Here is a 14479-nt window from a genome sequence, read left to right on the forward strand (position 1 = left end):
AGCATGCTCTTGCCCAAATAATGCAAGTCAACATGGATACCGACTCTGATACAGGGGACGGTGATGAGGATATACTGAGTGGGGAGGCCTCCCTTGCTAAGGGGGTGCAGCTCATGATTGAGGCTATACGGGACGTTTTACACATTACTGACAAAGTTCCTGAACAGGTCGAGGAGGCTTTTTTTACTGACAATAAGAAAGTCTCCCTTACCTTCCCAGCGTCTAAGGAATTGAACGCATTATTTGAGAAATCCTGGGAAAACCCGGAGAAAAAATTCCAGATCCCAAAGAGGGTTCTTGTTGCCTTTTCTTTCCCTGAAGAGGATAAGAAAAAGTGGGGAAAACCCCCATATAGCAGATGCTTCTGTATCTAGATTGTCTAAAAAGGTGGTTTTACCTGTGCCCGGGTCTACCGCTTTGAAAGAGTCGGCAGACCGCAAGATTGAGACTACGCTCAAATCCATATACACTGCGTCAAAAGTGGCACTAAGGCCCACTATCGCTTGTACATGGATTTCTAAAGCCATAGTAAATTGGTCAGGCACGTTAATAGAGGATTTAGATACTATGGACAAAAGTGACATTGAAATGTTTTTACGTCACATACAGGATTCTGCAGGTTTCATGGTGGAGGCCATGAAGGACCTTGGTAATCTGAATGCACGGACATCTTCCATGGCTTTCTCGGCACGCAGGGGACTCCGGCTGCAACAATGGTCTGCGGATGCGGAATCCAAGAAGAGTGTGGAGAACCTACCCTTCACAGGTCAGGCTCTATTTGGGGAGGCTTTGTATGCGTGGATCTCCACGGCAACCCTCCACGGCAACCGCGGGCAAGTCACCTTTCCTTCCCTCAGCCACTCCAACGGCAAAGAAGTCCTTTTCTACGTGTACGATGCAGTCCTTTTAGACCGCAAAGGTTAAGAAGTACAAAGCCTCTTCCACCTTCTTCAGAAGTGGTTGGGGAAAATCCAGAAAACCTGCATCGACAGGTTCCCAGGAACAGAAGCCGGCTTCTGTTTCCTCAAAATCCTCAGCATGACGGTGGACCTCCCAGCCTGGAGATCAGACAGGTGGGAGCTCGTCTGCGAAATTTCAGTCAGCTCTGGGTGTCCTCAGGGCTGGACCCCTGGGTGCAAGATATTGTATCCCAGTGGTACAGACTGGAGTTTCAAGAACTCCCACCTCACAGATTCTTCAAATCGGGCTTACCAGCTTTGCTGACAGAAAGGGCTATCCTGCAGGAAGCCATTCAAAAATTGGAAAAGGCAAATGTCATTATTCCAGTTCCACCTCATCTGGTAAATGAGGGTTTTTACTCCAACCTATTCGTGGTACCGAAACTGGACGGTTCGGTCAGAGCAATATTGAACCTCAAATCGTTTAATCCTTATTTGAGGGAATTTAAGTTCAAGATAGAATCTCTGAGGGCGGTAATCTCCGGTCTGGAGGAGGGGGAATTTCTGGTATCACTTGATATCAAGGATGCATACCTTCAGATTCCAATTTGGCCGCCATATTTGCTCTGTTGGACTGTCACTATCAGTTCCAGCTGCTGCCATTCGGCCTATCCACAGCACCGAGGGTGTTCACCAATGTAATGGCAGAGATGATGCTACTCCCCTGCAAGCAGGGAGTGAACATAATCCCATATCTGGACGATCTGCTGATAAAAGCGTCGTCCAGGGAGAAATTGTTACAGTCCATTGTTCTCACAACTCAACTACTCAGGGATCATGGGTGGATTCTAAATCTTCCAAAGTCACATTTGGAGCCAACAAGGAGATTGTCTTTCCTAGGGATGATCCTTGACACGGAAGTGCAGAGGGTATTTCTACCGGTGGAGAAGGCGTTGTTGATACAGAAAATGGTCCGGGAGGTCTTGAAGCCTGCCCGGGTATCGGTTCATCAGTGCATTCGCCTTCTGGGGAAGATGGTGGCCTCCTACGAGGCTCTACAGTACGGAAGATTTCATACACGGTCCTTCCAACTGGATCTCCTGGACAAGTGGTCGGGATCTCACCTACACATGCACCAGAGAATTCGTCTGTCGCCGAAAGTCAGGATTTCACTCCTCTGGTGGCTGCATATGCCTCACCTTCTCGACGGCCTCAGGTTTGGGATTCAGAGCTGGATCCTTCTAACCACGGATGTAAGTATCAGAGGCTGGGGCGCGGTCACCCAAGGGGAAAACTTCCAAGGAAGGTGGTCAAGTCTGGAATCCATCCTTCCGATAAACATTCTGGAACTAAGGGCCATGTACAACGCGTTTGGGCTCCATAAAGGTCCAGATTTCGGTCTTGTCCATTTTCTTCCAGAAACAATTGGCTTCCCTCCCTGAGGTTCAGACTTTCTTGAAAGGGGTCCTGCACAGCCAGTCTCACTTTGTGCCTCCTATGGCACCATGGGATCTTAACGTGGTGTTGCATTTCCTGCAGTCGGATTGGTTCGAGCCTCTACAAGAGGTTGAGGTCAAGTTTCTCACTTGGAAGGCGGTCACACTGTTGGCATTGGTATCTGCTAGACGTGTGTCTGAACTGGGGGCTTTGTCTTACAAGAGCCCATACTTAATTTTCCATGAAGATAGAGCTGAGCTCCGGACGCGTCAGCAGTTTCTTCCTAAGGTTGTGTCGGCTTTTGATATCAACCAACCTATTGTGGTGCCAGTGGCTGCTGACTCCTCAGTTACAGTACCTCAAAGTCCTTGGATGTTGTGAGGGCTTGGAAGATTTATGTGAAGAGAACTTCTCGTCACGGAAAATCGGACTCTCTGTTTGTCCTATATGCTCCCAATAAGATTGGGTGTCCTGCTTCTAAGCAGACGATTTCTCGCTGGATCAGGTTCACTATCCAGTATGCTTATTCTACGGCAGGATTGCCGTGTAATAAATCTGTTACGGCCCACTCTACTCGTAAGGTAGGTTCTTCCTGGGCGGCTGCCCAGGGTGTTTCGGCTTTACAGCTTTGCCGAGCGGCTACTTGGTCAGGGTCGAACACGTTTGTTAAGTTCTACAAGTTCGATACTTTGACCTCTGAGGACCTACAGTTTGGTCATTCAGTTTTGCAGGAGCCTCCGCGCTCTCCCTCCCGTACTGGGAGCTTTGGTACATCCCCATGGTACTAATGTGGACCCCAGCATCCTCTAGGACATAAGAGAAAATAGGATATTAATTACCTTTCGGTAAATCCTTTTCTCTTAGTCCGTAGAGAATGCTGGGCACCCGCCCAGCGCTTCGTTCTCCTGCTATAAGTTACTTAAGTTCAGTACGGCCTTGTTACTTGGTTAGGTGCTGCATTGTTACTTGTTTAAGTACTGTTGTTCAACTGTTGCTGACTTGTTCAAGCTGGTTTGTTTGGTTTGCCTTGTCATATGTGAGCTGGTGTGAATCTCACCACTATCTGTGTATTTCCTTCTCTCGAAGTATGTCCGTCTCCTCGGGCACAGTTTCTAGACTGAGTCTGGTAGGAGGGGCATAGAGGGCGGAGCCAGCCCACTCTGTTAAACTCTTAAAGTGCCCATGGCTCCTGGTGGACCCGTCTATACTCCATGGTACTAATGTGGACCCCAGCATCCTCTACAGACTACGAGAAAAGGATTTACCGGTAGGTAATTAAAATCCTGTTTTCTCCTCTCTCTGTTCACTTCTCATTCGGAAATTATATCTCAGATACAAAAAGGAAACATGAGGGGTCCAATAGTGTAATACAGTCTTATAGAGAGTAAAACAAAGCACATATATGGCTGCGTACCTTAGGTGTATAATCTCGTTAGCGGTATTTATGTTTCTGTCTCCCAGGGACCATCCAACGTGGTTGAAGAACATTCCTGTGTACATGCAGGTAGGCATCAGCAGCACCCCCACACTTAACTATGTATAAGTATCTGAGATATAATTTCTGAGATATAATTTCCGAATGAGAAGTGAACAGAGAGAGGAGAAACTTACGGTTTGAAATTTAAGAATATTAAAGAATTGTTTGGCTATTTTGGTACTGCACAGACTTCATTTTGAAGATTTTCATCCATCGTTCTGGGAGACGTGAGAACTTTTGCGTTATTTGAACTTTATGCTTACCACAATAAGAGTTTGCGCTAGACCTTACTTCCTTTACTAATCCAATATCTCTTTGCCCCACAGGTGGGCAAAAAAGGTCTTAGCTGCACTCTGTTTTGAGGCACCAAACTTTCCCTATATTGTATTGAACTAGACATTAAAGTTTGCTCTGCTGTATTAGACTTTCGTAACTGACCTAATTGTTTTCACTGGTATTAAGTATAAAAGCACAGGCCTGCAGAGACAACTGAAAGCCTCAGACTATGAACATGTACAGTATTTGTTGAGCAGTTTATTTTAAACATAAGCACCTACTCAGTTGTCTGTCCATGTGGTATCCCATATTCATTAATCATCAAAAAGCAACAACGGAAAAAAATAACAGAAAGTGAATGTTAAGAACACAATGCAGACAAAAAGTAAGAAATATCACAATTAATGATATGTATATATTTCTAAAGTGGGCAATTTGGAGTATTTGTTTTTTAAAGGAAAAGCTTGGGATATCTATACACAATTGCATAAGACAATCACTATACAATGTTTCTGTTCAGTTAAATCTGCAAATGATAGTTAAAGCCCATACACACAGTGAGATTTGGGCTATGCCCGATTCTCACTTTGCGACAGGGGCTAGGTCGGCATCGCAAGCACATAGGGGGTCATTCCGACCCGTTCACTCGCTGCGTTTTAACGCAGCAGAGCGAACGGGTCCCTGCTGCGCATGCGCCGTAGTGCGCATGCGCTGGCGCCATAGTGCACCTGCGCATGCAGGACGGCCGAAGGCCGTAGCAGGACAGCGATCACCTCTGCCTGATTGACAGACAGAGGCGATCGATGGGCAGGAGGGGGCGAAACGGCTGAGTTTGGCCGTCATTTTGTAGGCGCAGTCCGGCCAACGCAGACGTGGGCGGGCCGCAGCAGCTGCGTGACAGGGAGCGAGGAGTAGATCCCGGCCAGCACGCTAAAGATGCGCTGGCTGGAAGTTACTCCTGAAGTGCAAAGGCATCGCTGCTGTGCGATGCCTTTGCACTTCTGCGAGGGGGGCCGGACTGACATGCGGGGCGGACTAGCCCCGTGCTGGGCACCCCCCGCATGTCAAGAAAGATGATTGTAGCTGTGCTAAGTCTAGCACAGCTACGATCAACTCGGAATGACCCCCATAATGAGTGTGCTTGCGATACTGACTATGGGGGTCTTTCCGAGTTGATCGCTCGCTGACGCAGCGATCAGGTAAAAAACGGCAAAACTGCGCATGCGTACGTGCCGCAGTGCGCACGCGCGACGTACTTTCACACAAAACTATGCAATTTTACACAAGGTCTAGCGACTATTTTCCGTCGCTCTGTTGATCGGTGAGTGATTGACAGGAAGTGGGTGTTTCTGGGTGGTAACTGACCGTTTTCCGGGAGTGTGCTAAAAAACGCAGGCGTGTCAGGAAAAAACGCAGGCATGCCTGGGGAAACGGGGGAGTGGCTGCGCAGAACACAGTGCGTGTTTGTGACGTCAAAGCAGGAACTAAACAGACTGAAGTGATCGCAAGGAAGGAGTAGGTCTGCAGCCACTCTGAAACTGCTTGAAAAAAATTCTGCACTGTTCTGCTAACCTTTCGTTCGCACTTCTGCTAAGCTAAAATACACTCCCAGAGGGCGGCGGCTTGGAGTTTGCACTGCTGCTAAAAGCAGCTAGCGAGCAATCAACTCGGAATGAGGGCCTATGTGCGATTTTGGCTAAGTGTCAATTTTGACTATCTCTTCTATAGAGATAGTCAAAATTGACTTGCCTGCACAGTCTGTCTAGCCTTGCGATGCCGACAGCGCGGGACCACGAATCGGGATCGCAAGGTGACTTTCACCTTGCGATCTGCACTAACTTTTCTTACGATTTTGACTATATAGTGAAAATCATAAGAAAATATCTCACCATGTGTACACACCATTACACTAAAATACTGTTTTAGAAAAAAAAGACTAATGTATTTGAAATGAGTAGCCGTATTGCTAGGCTGTCTCCACTACTGTATATCTACAAGGAGGCTAAGCAGCGTATATTTGTCTGCAAAGTTTATTCTATTTGCACTACAGACTTATTAAACTTGACCTTCACTTCAAGGTTGCTTGAAAGTTACATGGATATAAATCATCTACAGTAGATTTTATGTAAACAAATCTGTCAATGGTTTGTCTGGTGCGTATTTTTGTACCAGAATAAATGATTTCCTGGAAGTATCTTTGAGTTGGCCTGGAAATGCCTGCAGGTGCTTTTGCAATAAAAATTTCACAATTTCACATCCTGCAGCAGCACTGATATCACATGTTCCTTATACTGTACTTTTCCTTGAAGAACATTTTAGGCAACAGGTTTGAAATGCCTTCAGTATAACACTTTAGCATCCCGCCAGTCTACTACGTTCAAAACCAGTGTGCGTACTGTCATTTCTATTATATATTTTTGTACTGCACTGGTGCCAGTAGTGCTAAATGCTAGTACTTACAGTATGGTACTCTAAGGGAGAGCATGCCTTGGCAGCTATTTAAATTGGTAGTGATGGGATTGAAAGGACCTGTAGCGTGCCAGTAAAAAAAAAAAAATCTATTATTAAGCAATTATTAACCCCTACAGCCCAGAAAAGGCCTTAGTGCTATTAGCATATGGCTTGTTTCTTCTAGGGGAATGACCGACCTTGGGCTGGCTGGTACTATGGCTGGGAGACCCACAGTGTTTATCCCTCATAAGCCTGTTATAACCTAGTGCTGCTTAGAAGAAGATGTAGAGTTACCCAATTTTCTTAGAACCCTCGATATATCCACTATCAGATTTAGAATTAAAGGCCTAGTGTTGGTTAGAATTTTGTGGGGGTGGATGGGATGGCAATTTTTTTTTTAAACTATTTTTACAAAATAATATATGGAAAGCTGCAATGATCCCAGGGAACCATTCCTGCAACAGTAGTAAACCACAGCATTTTTGCATGGTGGTTGTAGAACATGGATTGACGGCAGGTTCAGATTAGTAGTTCAAAATGACCTTTAATTAATACAGTGGTTTGACCATGAACCTATTGCCAATTTGCCATGAATGCCAACGCTTTCTAAAACCAATCTTTAGTAAATTTAGCGGTATGCACAGTGGGAATCTATGTGTTCAGCAAAATGTAACTTAAATGTGTCACTTAATATATAATATATACAGGATCTTTTGATTTGTGATGTATATGTACAATGTAATTCTTCTCGTTTTTTCAAGAATTTGTTATTTTTTATGGAATATTGGCAAATTAATTTATTTACACATATAACTTAGGATAGAAATTATTTAATTATACTATAATAAATAATTTAAAAGATATTGAGATAGCACTTCACCCAGAAGATTGTCTGTATTCGTCAGTGTCCTTTTTGCGGCATGCTTCCTTAAACCACACTCTCCATATCTCAGGTGGCAGCTGTATGTTTCTCCTTGTAGACCATTGTTGTAATGTCCGAGATGAATTTAATACTAGAGAGTGAGAAACAAGCGCCCTCTAGCATAGTAGTGTAGTAACCAAAGTAGAAAGGCTGCACTTTGATGTGCTGATTTATCACTGTGCTAGGTACGCATATTGACCCATTTCTACTGTTGGTTATTAAACTACTACACTTGAGGACACTTGTTTATCACTCTCTTTTAGTAATCAATAAATAAACCTGTTTATTTGAAAACGGCAAAAGAAAACAATGAAAGTAGTAGTATGTAACATATTGTGCTATGCTGTGGTAATGATTAGGGCTGGGTAGGACGATAGGTACTCTATACCAATGTAATGTTATCAGATAGTTGGCAGATGATGTTTGTCAGATATTGCTATTAAGTAGGATGACATGTGAGCGATTTTGTCTGGCATAATTCCAGCTTTCCCTTTGGTATGAGTTGCCTGTGAGGTACTACAGTTCATCTTACGTTCTCTCCATTGTACTGGATTAAAAACTGTAGTGTTCTGTGTGGCAATATCCTTAGTGTATGTATTACCTGTACTGTTCTATTCCAAGTCTAATATTAAATTATTTTTTCAAATACTTAGGAGCGCCCTTCTGCAAAGTGAGGGGAACAATAAAGTAATGACGATCATACGGTTATTTACACATTGCTTCATCCAGGAATACAGTAAGGATAATCTTCAGGTACTGTACTCTTGTGATTTAGACTATACCAGCAGTGCCTACCCACCATTGCGAGTCATTATTATTTTTGTTCATTCATACTTTTTTTCTTTCCCATTTTTCTGTCTTAATATCATCTGTAGTAAATTTATTTTTTCTTTTCTTATTGGTTACCAGTTCCTTTAGTTTGTAAATACCCTGTTGTAACCCACATTACGTGTCTTATTACTGTCATCAGTTTTGAGTATGATTTAATTAGTAGCATTACTGATACGGGAGAGACTCACGCATAACTGACCATGTAAGAAGGCCTCTCTGCGACACCACACCGACGGCATTAAAGGAGTGGCCTTGTGCTTTGTTTATTGTCATATCCTAACAGGAAATTGTAAACTCTTAAATTCAAATGGCAATAGGCGGATTCGGGGAAAGGGGGTGCACCACAGAAGATGGAGCCTGTCACAATCCTGAGTAGCCAGCCAGGAGCTGCAAAATGGCCACTGCCCATCTGCAGTCAGGGACAGGCAGGTGATGGCCATTGCACCCCACAACACTGACTGGCACCCCCCACATCCCCCATGCCAGCACACACTTTTGCATACTGTGTTGCTACACTTGAATAAAATAACAATGTTCCTAAATGACAAGGGGTGCCCCATAACCCCTGTGTGCATCTAACCCCTACCCACCTCATTACCTGCTCTGTGGCATGACAACAGATACTGTTTGCTGCTTTGAGTATTTTGTTAGCTAATTAGCCAATTAACATGATAGTGAGATGATTCACAGCCTATGTTACTCAGAGGATCTCCAGGAACATTTCAGTGAAAACCATATCAAAATCGGATCAGTAGTTAACGAATTTATCCCGCACATTCTTACAAACAACAGTTTTATATATAGATATGTGTGTGGTGTATGTATATGTGTGTGTATTGTGTGGGGTGTGTGTGTGTGTGTGTGTGTGTGTGTGTGTGTGTGTGTGTGTGTGTGTGTGTGTGTGTGTGGCCAATTAACATGATAGCAAGATGATTCATAGCCTATGTTACCCCATAACTGCTCACTCTCTAATTTGTAGCCTAATTGCATTCTACTTTTTGGCCACAAGATGTCCTCACACTTTATTTTATTTACATTTTGTATGCTAATGATTCATAGTCTATGTTACTCAGAGGATCTCGGTAACATTTCAGTTAAAACCCCATCAAAATCGATTTAGTAGTAGAGAGAGAATGCTCTATTCACTAACTGGAATGTTGCCTATGTTGTTGTGCAAGTTGCAAAAGGAGCTTGCCATGGACTCATCCCTTTGATGTGAAACACCATTATGTTCTTTGTTCCACTGCTGACTGATCTGTCATTGGTACTTTTGGAGAAAACTGAAGCAATTCAGTAGACACTCAGCACACACACACTGCAATAGCTGTAATACAAACATGTGACTGTGTTTGTAATGCGTTTTTGCATGCTCTAGTTAATGGCTAAAAACTGCGTTACTTTTAACACATTATTTTTTAATGAAATTCATTCAGCCCTATACATTTAGAAGAAAGGGCTGTCAGTTCACAGGTTCTTAGTGACTGTTAGGCATAAAGGCAGTCACTGTAATTACAGCTCTGGAGCCAGACTTTTATCTGTTTCCTTAAATGTGTAAGTCAGATACATGGGAGAAAGATGTCAGAGTTGGTGAGAGGGAACGGAAGGGGTGGCAAGGGATGGGTGGTGGCTGGTCTGGTGGGATGTGATGTCCTGACGTATGGAGTCAATCTTGGATGTAAAATAAGTGTCAAAGTCAAGAGCAGACAACGAGAAGGGAGAGGAGGTGGTAGTGGGCAGAGGAGGGAGTTGATAGTGGCAAAGAGGCTCCAGGGGTTGGAAGACTGGGTAGAGATGAGAATTTTGAAGTATGATTGTTTAGAGAGGGAAAGGACAGCACTGAAGGATGAGAGCATACATTTGAAATGGAGGAAGTCTGCCTTAGAGTGTGATTTCCTCCACTATCGCTCAGCAGTACGTGAGCATTTTTGAAGATATCTGGTGCATTTGGTGTGCCAGGGTTGAGGTGTTGATCTGCGAGGGTGAATAGTGGTTGGTGGAGCGACAGAGTCAAGAGCAGTATTGTATAGGGATGTGGCTTGTTCAGGGCATGTGTGAGAGAGAAGTGAGTCGAACAGGGAGCATAGGAATGAGGTGTCAATAGCCTCAATGTTACGCTTAGTGACGGTAGCCTTAGGAGGGAGAGATGGGGAAGCAGAGAGATAGGTTGAAAGAGATCAGGTGGTGGTCAGAGAGGGGAAAAGGGGAATATGAGAAGTCAGAACTATCGCAGCGGTGAGTGAAAACCAGATCCAGTGAGCTCCCGTTCACATGGGAGGGTGAGGTGGTCCATTGGGAGAGACCAAGTGAAGAGGTGAGGTTAATGAGTTTAGAGGCAGGTGATTTTGTGGGCTTATCGATAGGGATGTTGAAATCACCAAGGATAATGGAGGGGATCCTGGTAATTGGGCATAGTACTATAATTTTAATGGATTCCTTTAGCTCTGGCCAAGTACAGTTTATACATGTTTATAAAAAAATTCTAAAGTAAAGGCCCCCATACACTACAGTGATATGTCTGAGGCTGAAGTCAGAGGCGATTTCCCTTTAACTCTCCCATGAGCTTCCCATACTGGTTCCATACTATTTCATACGATTTGGTACATGTGTGGCTTTTTTCGCATGCGATATATCACGCAGCGACATATCGCAGGCAATTTATCGCAATGCATTCACATGTACCATAAGATATATCTGATGGGCTAGATTAGGGTGCTAGGGGGGCTGGCCCAAATAGGCATATAAATAACAGCAGCCATTTTAGCCATGTGCACGCTGCTGCTCTGTGATTAGTGAGGCTGGTTTTTACCTTCCGAGCGTTCCACATTGCTACTGTGCTTTGTTTTGTTTGGTTTTTCTGAACAAAGTGCTCTTTATCCTGTTCTGTGGTGGATTCCTACAGGTATCAACTTCTGTTAGCCTATGGCTATATGAAGCTGAAACGTGACAGGGATCTGAAACGGAAGAGGCAGAGGTCTGTTTGGAGCAAGGAGTGGCTGATGAAGAGGGGACCTCTCTCTCACATGTCGCTCCTAACCGAGATTAGGGATAATAACCCTGAAGATTATCGCAACTACCTTCGAATGGGTGACGATACCTTCCAGGAGTTGCTGGGCCTTGTAACTCCCTACATCGAGAGGCAGGACACCAAGATGCGGAGGGTCATCACTGCTGAGGAGAGGCTGACTGCTACGCTGAGGTAGCTGGCTACAGGGCAGTCGCTGGAGGACCTGTAGTTCGGGTCCCTCATCCTCCCCCCCCAGACTTTGGGTTGGATCATCCCTGACACCTGCAAAGCCATTGTGAAGGTGCTGTAGGACCAGTATTTAAAGGTAAATAAAATACACACCACACCTGTTAAGTTACTTTTAAACTGTTTATAGATAAAAGGTGTTTTGTTTTTTTCTTTCTTTTAAACAACTGTGCAAATGTATGCAATTATTTGCCAACATGGCAAATAGAACTTTATGCAATTATTTGCCAACATGGCACATAGAAATGTAAAAAATATATCACAATTTGGAAATATACAGTACACTCAGAGACTTGACTTGTGCAAAAACTGCAGGTTACAGCATCTAAAAGTATATAGCCTTTTATATCTGCTATATACATGGAGGTGCAAACCTCATTGGAGGGCACCAGAGCCAGTTTACCCTTGGAGGTTTTTCGAGTGCCAGCCACAAAAGGGTATATATATATATATATATATATATATATATATATATATATATATATATACGTTCAGGAATCAGAGGCGGCACTCAGAGACTGGTAAACAAGTGAACAAACTGTATTCTAGTGAGGTCAACGTTTCGGGGTTATAACGGGTATTTCAGCATTGTGCTGATGGCAGTGGTGAATGCCAACTATGAATTCATCTTCATTGACGTTGGCAAAAACGGATGTGCATCAGACGGTGGGTCGCTGAAGAATACCACCTTCTACGAGCGGCACACCACAAAGACCCTGAACTTGCCATCTAGGGAGCAAACCAAGCATGGCCTTAATTTTGTTTTTGTGGCTGATGAGGCATTCGCACTCCACGAAAACATTATGAAGCTGTACCCCCAAAGGCACCTGACAAGGAAGAGTCTACAATTATAGGCTATCCCGGGCACGCCGAATTGTAGAGAACACTCCTGACGGCTATCAATTTGCAGGTGGAGAAAATAGATTGGGGGGTGACTGCATGCTGTGTCCTGCATAACTATTTGCACAGCAAAACCACCCAGCATAGGACACTGCCCAGAGCAGCGCCAGGAGACCCAGACCCTGAACACCCAGCCAAGACTTCACCATTTTCCTCTGTGGAACCACCTCCACTCCATTCTGGGGCGAATCTATGGGCAAAACAGGTAAGGGACGAGTACCTGGCCTATTTTAATGGGGTGGGTGCAGTCGATTGGCAGGAGACCAACATTTAAGTGTACTGTGTTGGACTGATGGTGGAACTTGTAAAAACGTAAAAACGTATTCAAAAAAATATACTTACAGATGCAGAGAAAGATAGGTCACCATCTTCAGGCTCTTGTGTGGCAGTCTGAGGGAGGGAGGTGAAACCTGTCCGGGTAGGCTCCTGGTCCAGGACAAACTACAGCATGAGGTAGTAGCAGAGCGAGGTCTTGTAAACCTGGGAAGAACCTGCTCCAGACCTTTTGGACTGTTCCATATTTTGTGTTCTTTCAGGAACACAGTACGCAGGTTCTGTATCTTTTTCTTGACCCAATCATTGTTAGCACCGGACACAAACGGCCTGCAGTACTCCACTAGCTCCTCCAAGGCCGCATTCCATTGCACTTCATCGGAATACCCCTTAGCTTTGACCTTCCATAGACATTCATGGCCACGGTACATGTTTAGTAGGCCGATTATGAAGTCTATTTCTTGATCCAGAGACATATCTGTAATGGAAAAAAAGTGGTGCACAAACTGTTATATTTTGTGTTTTACAAATGGTTTTACTTAAGGTATATGGTTATATGGGTAAATGTTTATATGGTTAAATGTTTTTTTTGTTAAATGGTTTTTAAATGTGTATAATATATGTTTCTCTGACGTCCTAGTGGATGCTGGGAACTCCGTAAGGACCATGGGGAATAGCGGCTCCGCAGGAGACTGGGCACAAAAGTAAAAGCTTTAGGACTACCTGGTGTGCACTGGCTCCTCCCCCTATGACCCTCCTCCAAGCCTCAGTTAGATTTTTGTGCCCGAACGAGAAGGGTGCACACTAGGTGGCTCTCCTGAGCTGCTTAGTGAAAAAGTTTAAGTTAGGTTTTTTATTTTCAGTGAGTCCTGATGGCAACAGGCTCACTGCATCGAGGGACTAAGGGGAGAAGAAGCGAACTCACCTGCGTGCAGAGTGGATTGGGCTTCTTAGGCTACTGGACATTAGCTCCAGAGGGACCGATCACAGGCCCAGCCATGGATGGGTCCCAGAGCCGCGCCGCCGGCCCCCTTACAGAGCCAGAAGACAGAAGAGGTCCGGAAAATCGGCGGCAGAAGACGTCCTGTCTTCAACAAGGTAGCGCACAGCACCGCAGCTGTGCGCCATTGCTCTCAGCACACTTCACACTCCGGTCACTGAGGGTGCAGGGCGCTGGGGGGGGGCGCCCTGAGACGCAATAAAAACACCTTGGATGGCGAAAAATGCATCACATATAGCTCCTGGGCTATATGGATGCATTTAACCCCTGCCAGTTTTCCTTGAAAAAGAGGGAGAAAGGCCGCCGAGAAGGGGGCGGAGCCTATCTCCTCAGCACACAAGCGCCATTTTCCCTCACAGCTCCGCTGGAAGGACGTCTCCCTGACTCTCCCCTGCAGTCCTGCACTACAGAAACAGGGTAAAACAAGAGAGGGGGGGCACTAAATTGGCATAAGAATCTATACAGCAGCTATATAAGGGAGAAACACTTATATAAGGTTGTCCCTATACATTATATATAGCGCTCTGGTGTGTGCTGGCAAACTCTCCCTCTGTCTCCCCAAAGGGCTAGTGGGGTCCTGTCCTCTATCAGAGCATTCCCTGTGTGTGTGCTGTGTGTCGGTACGTTTGTGTCGACATGTATGAGGAGGAAAATGGTGTGGAGGCGGAGCAATTGCCTGTAATAGTGATGTCACCCCCTAGGGAGTCGACACCTGACTGGATGGTCTTATGGAAGGAATTACGTGATAGCGTCAGCACTTTAC

At 44.8% G+C, this 14479-nt stretch overlaps 1 protein-coding gene across 2 annotated transcripts in view; it reads left to right on the forward strand.

Annotated features, from left to right (window-relative positions):
* Nucleotides 1-14479, forward strand: part of FANCC (FA complementation group C) — a 451540-nt gene that overhangs the window by 381420 nt on the left and 55641 nt on the right. For both annotated transcript variants that reach the window (XM_063913751.1, XM_063913750.1), the window contains exon 10: nucleotides 8116-8215. In XM_063913751.1, coding sequence (XP_063769821.1) covers nucleotides 8116-8215 — 100 coding nt within the window. The remainder of the gene's footprint in view (nucleotides 1-8115; nucleotides 8216-14479) is intronic.

The sequence above is a fragment of the Pseudophryne corroboree genome, chromosome 1, assembly GCF_028390025.1.
Source record: "Pseudophryne corroboree isolate aPseCor3 chromosome 1, aPseCor3.hap2, whole genome shotgun sequence".
Classification (NCBI taxonomy): Eukaryota; Metazoa; Chordata; class Amphibia; order Anura; family Myobatrachidae; genus Pseudophryne; species Pseudophryne corroboree.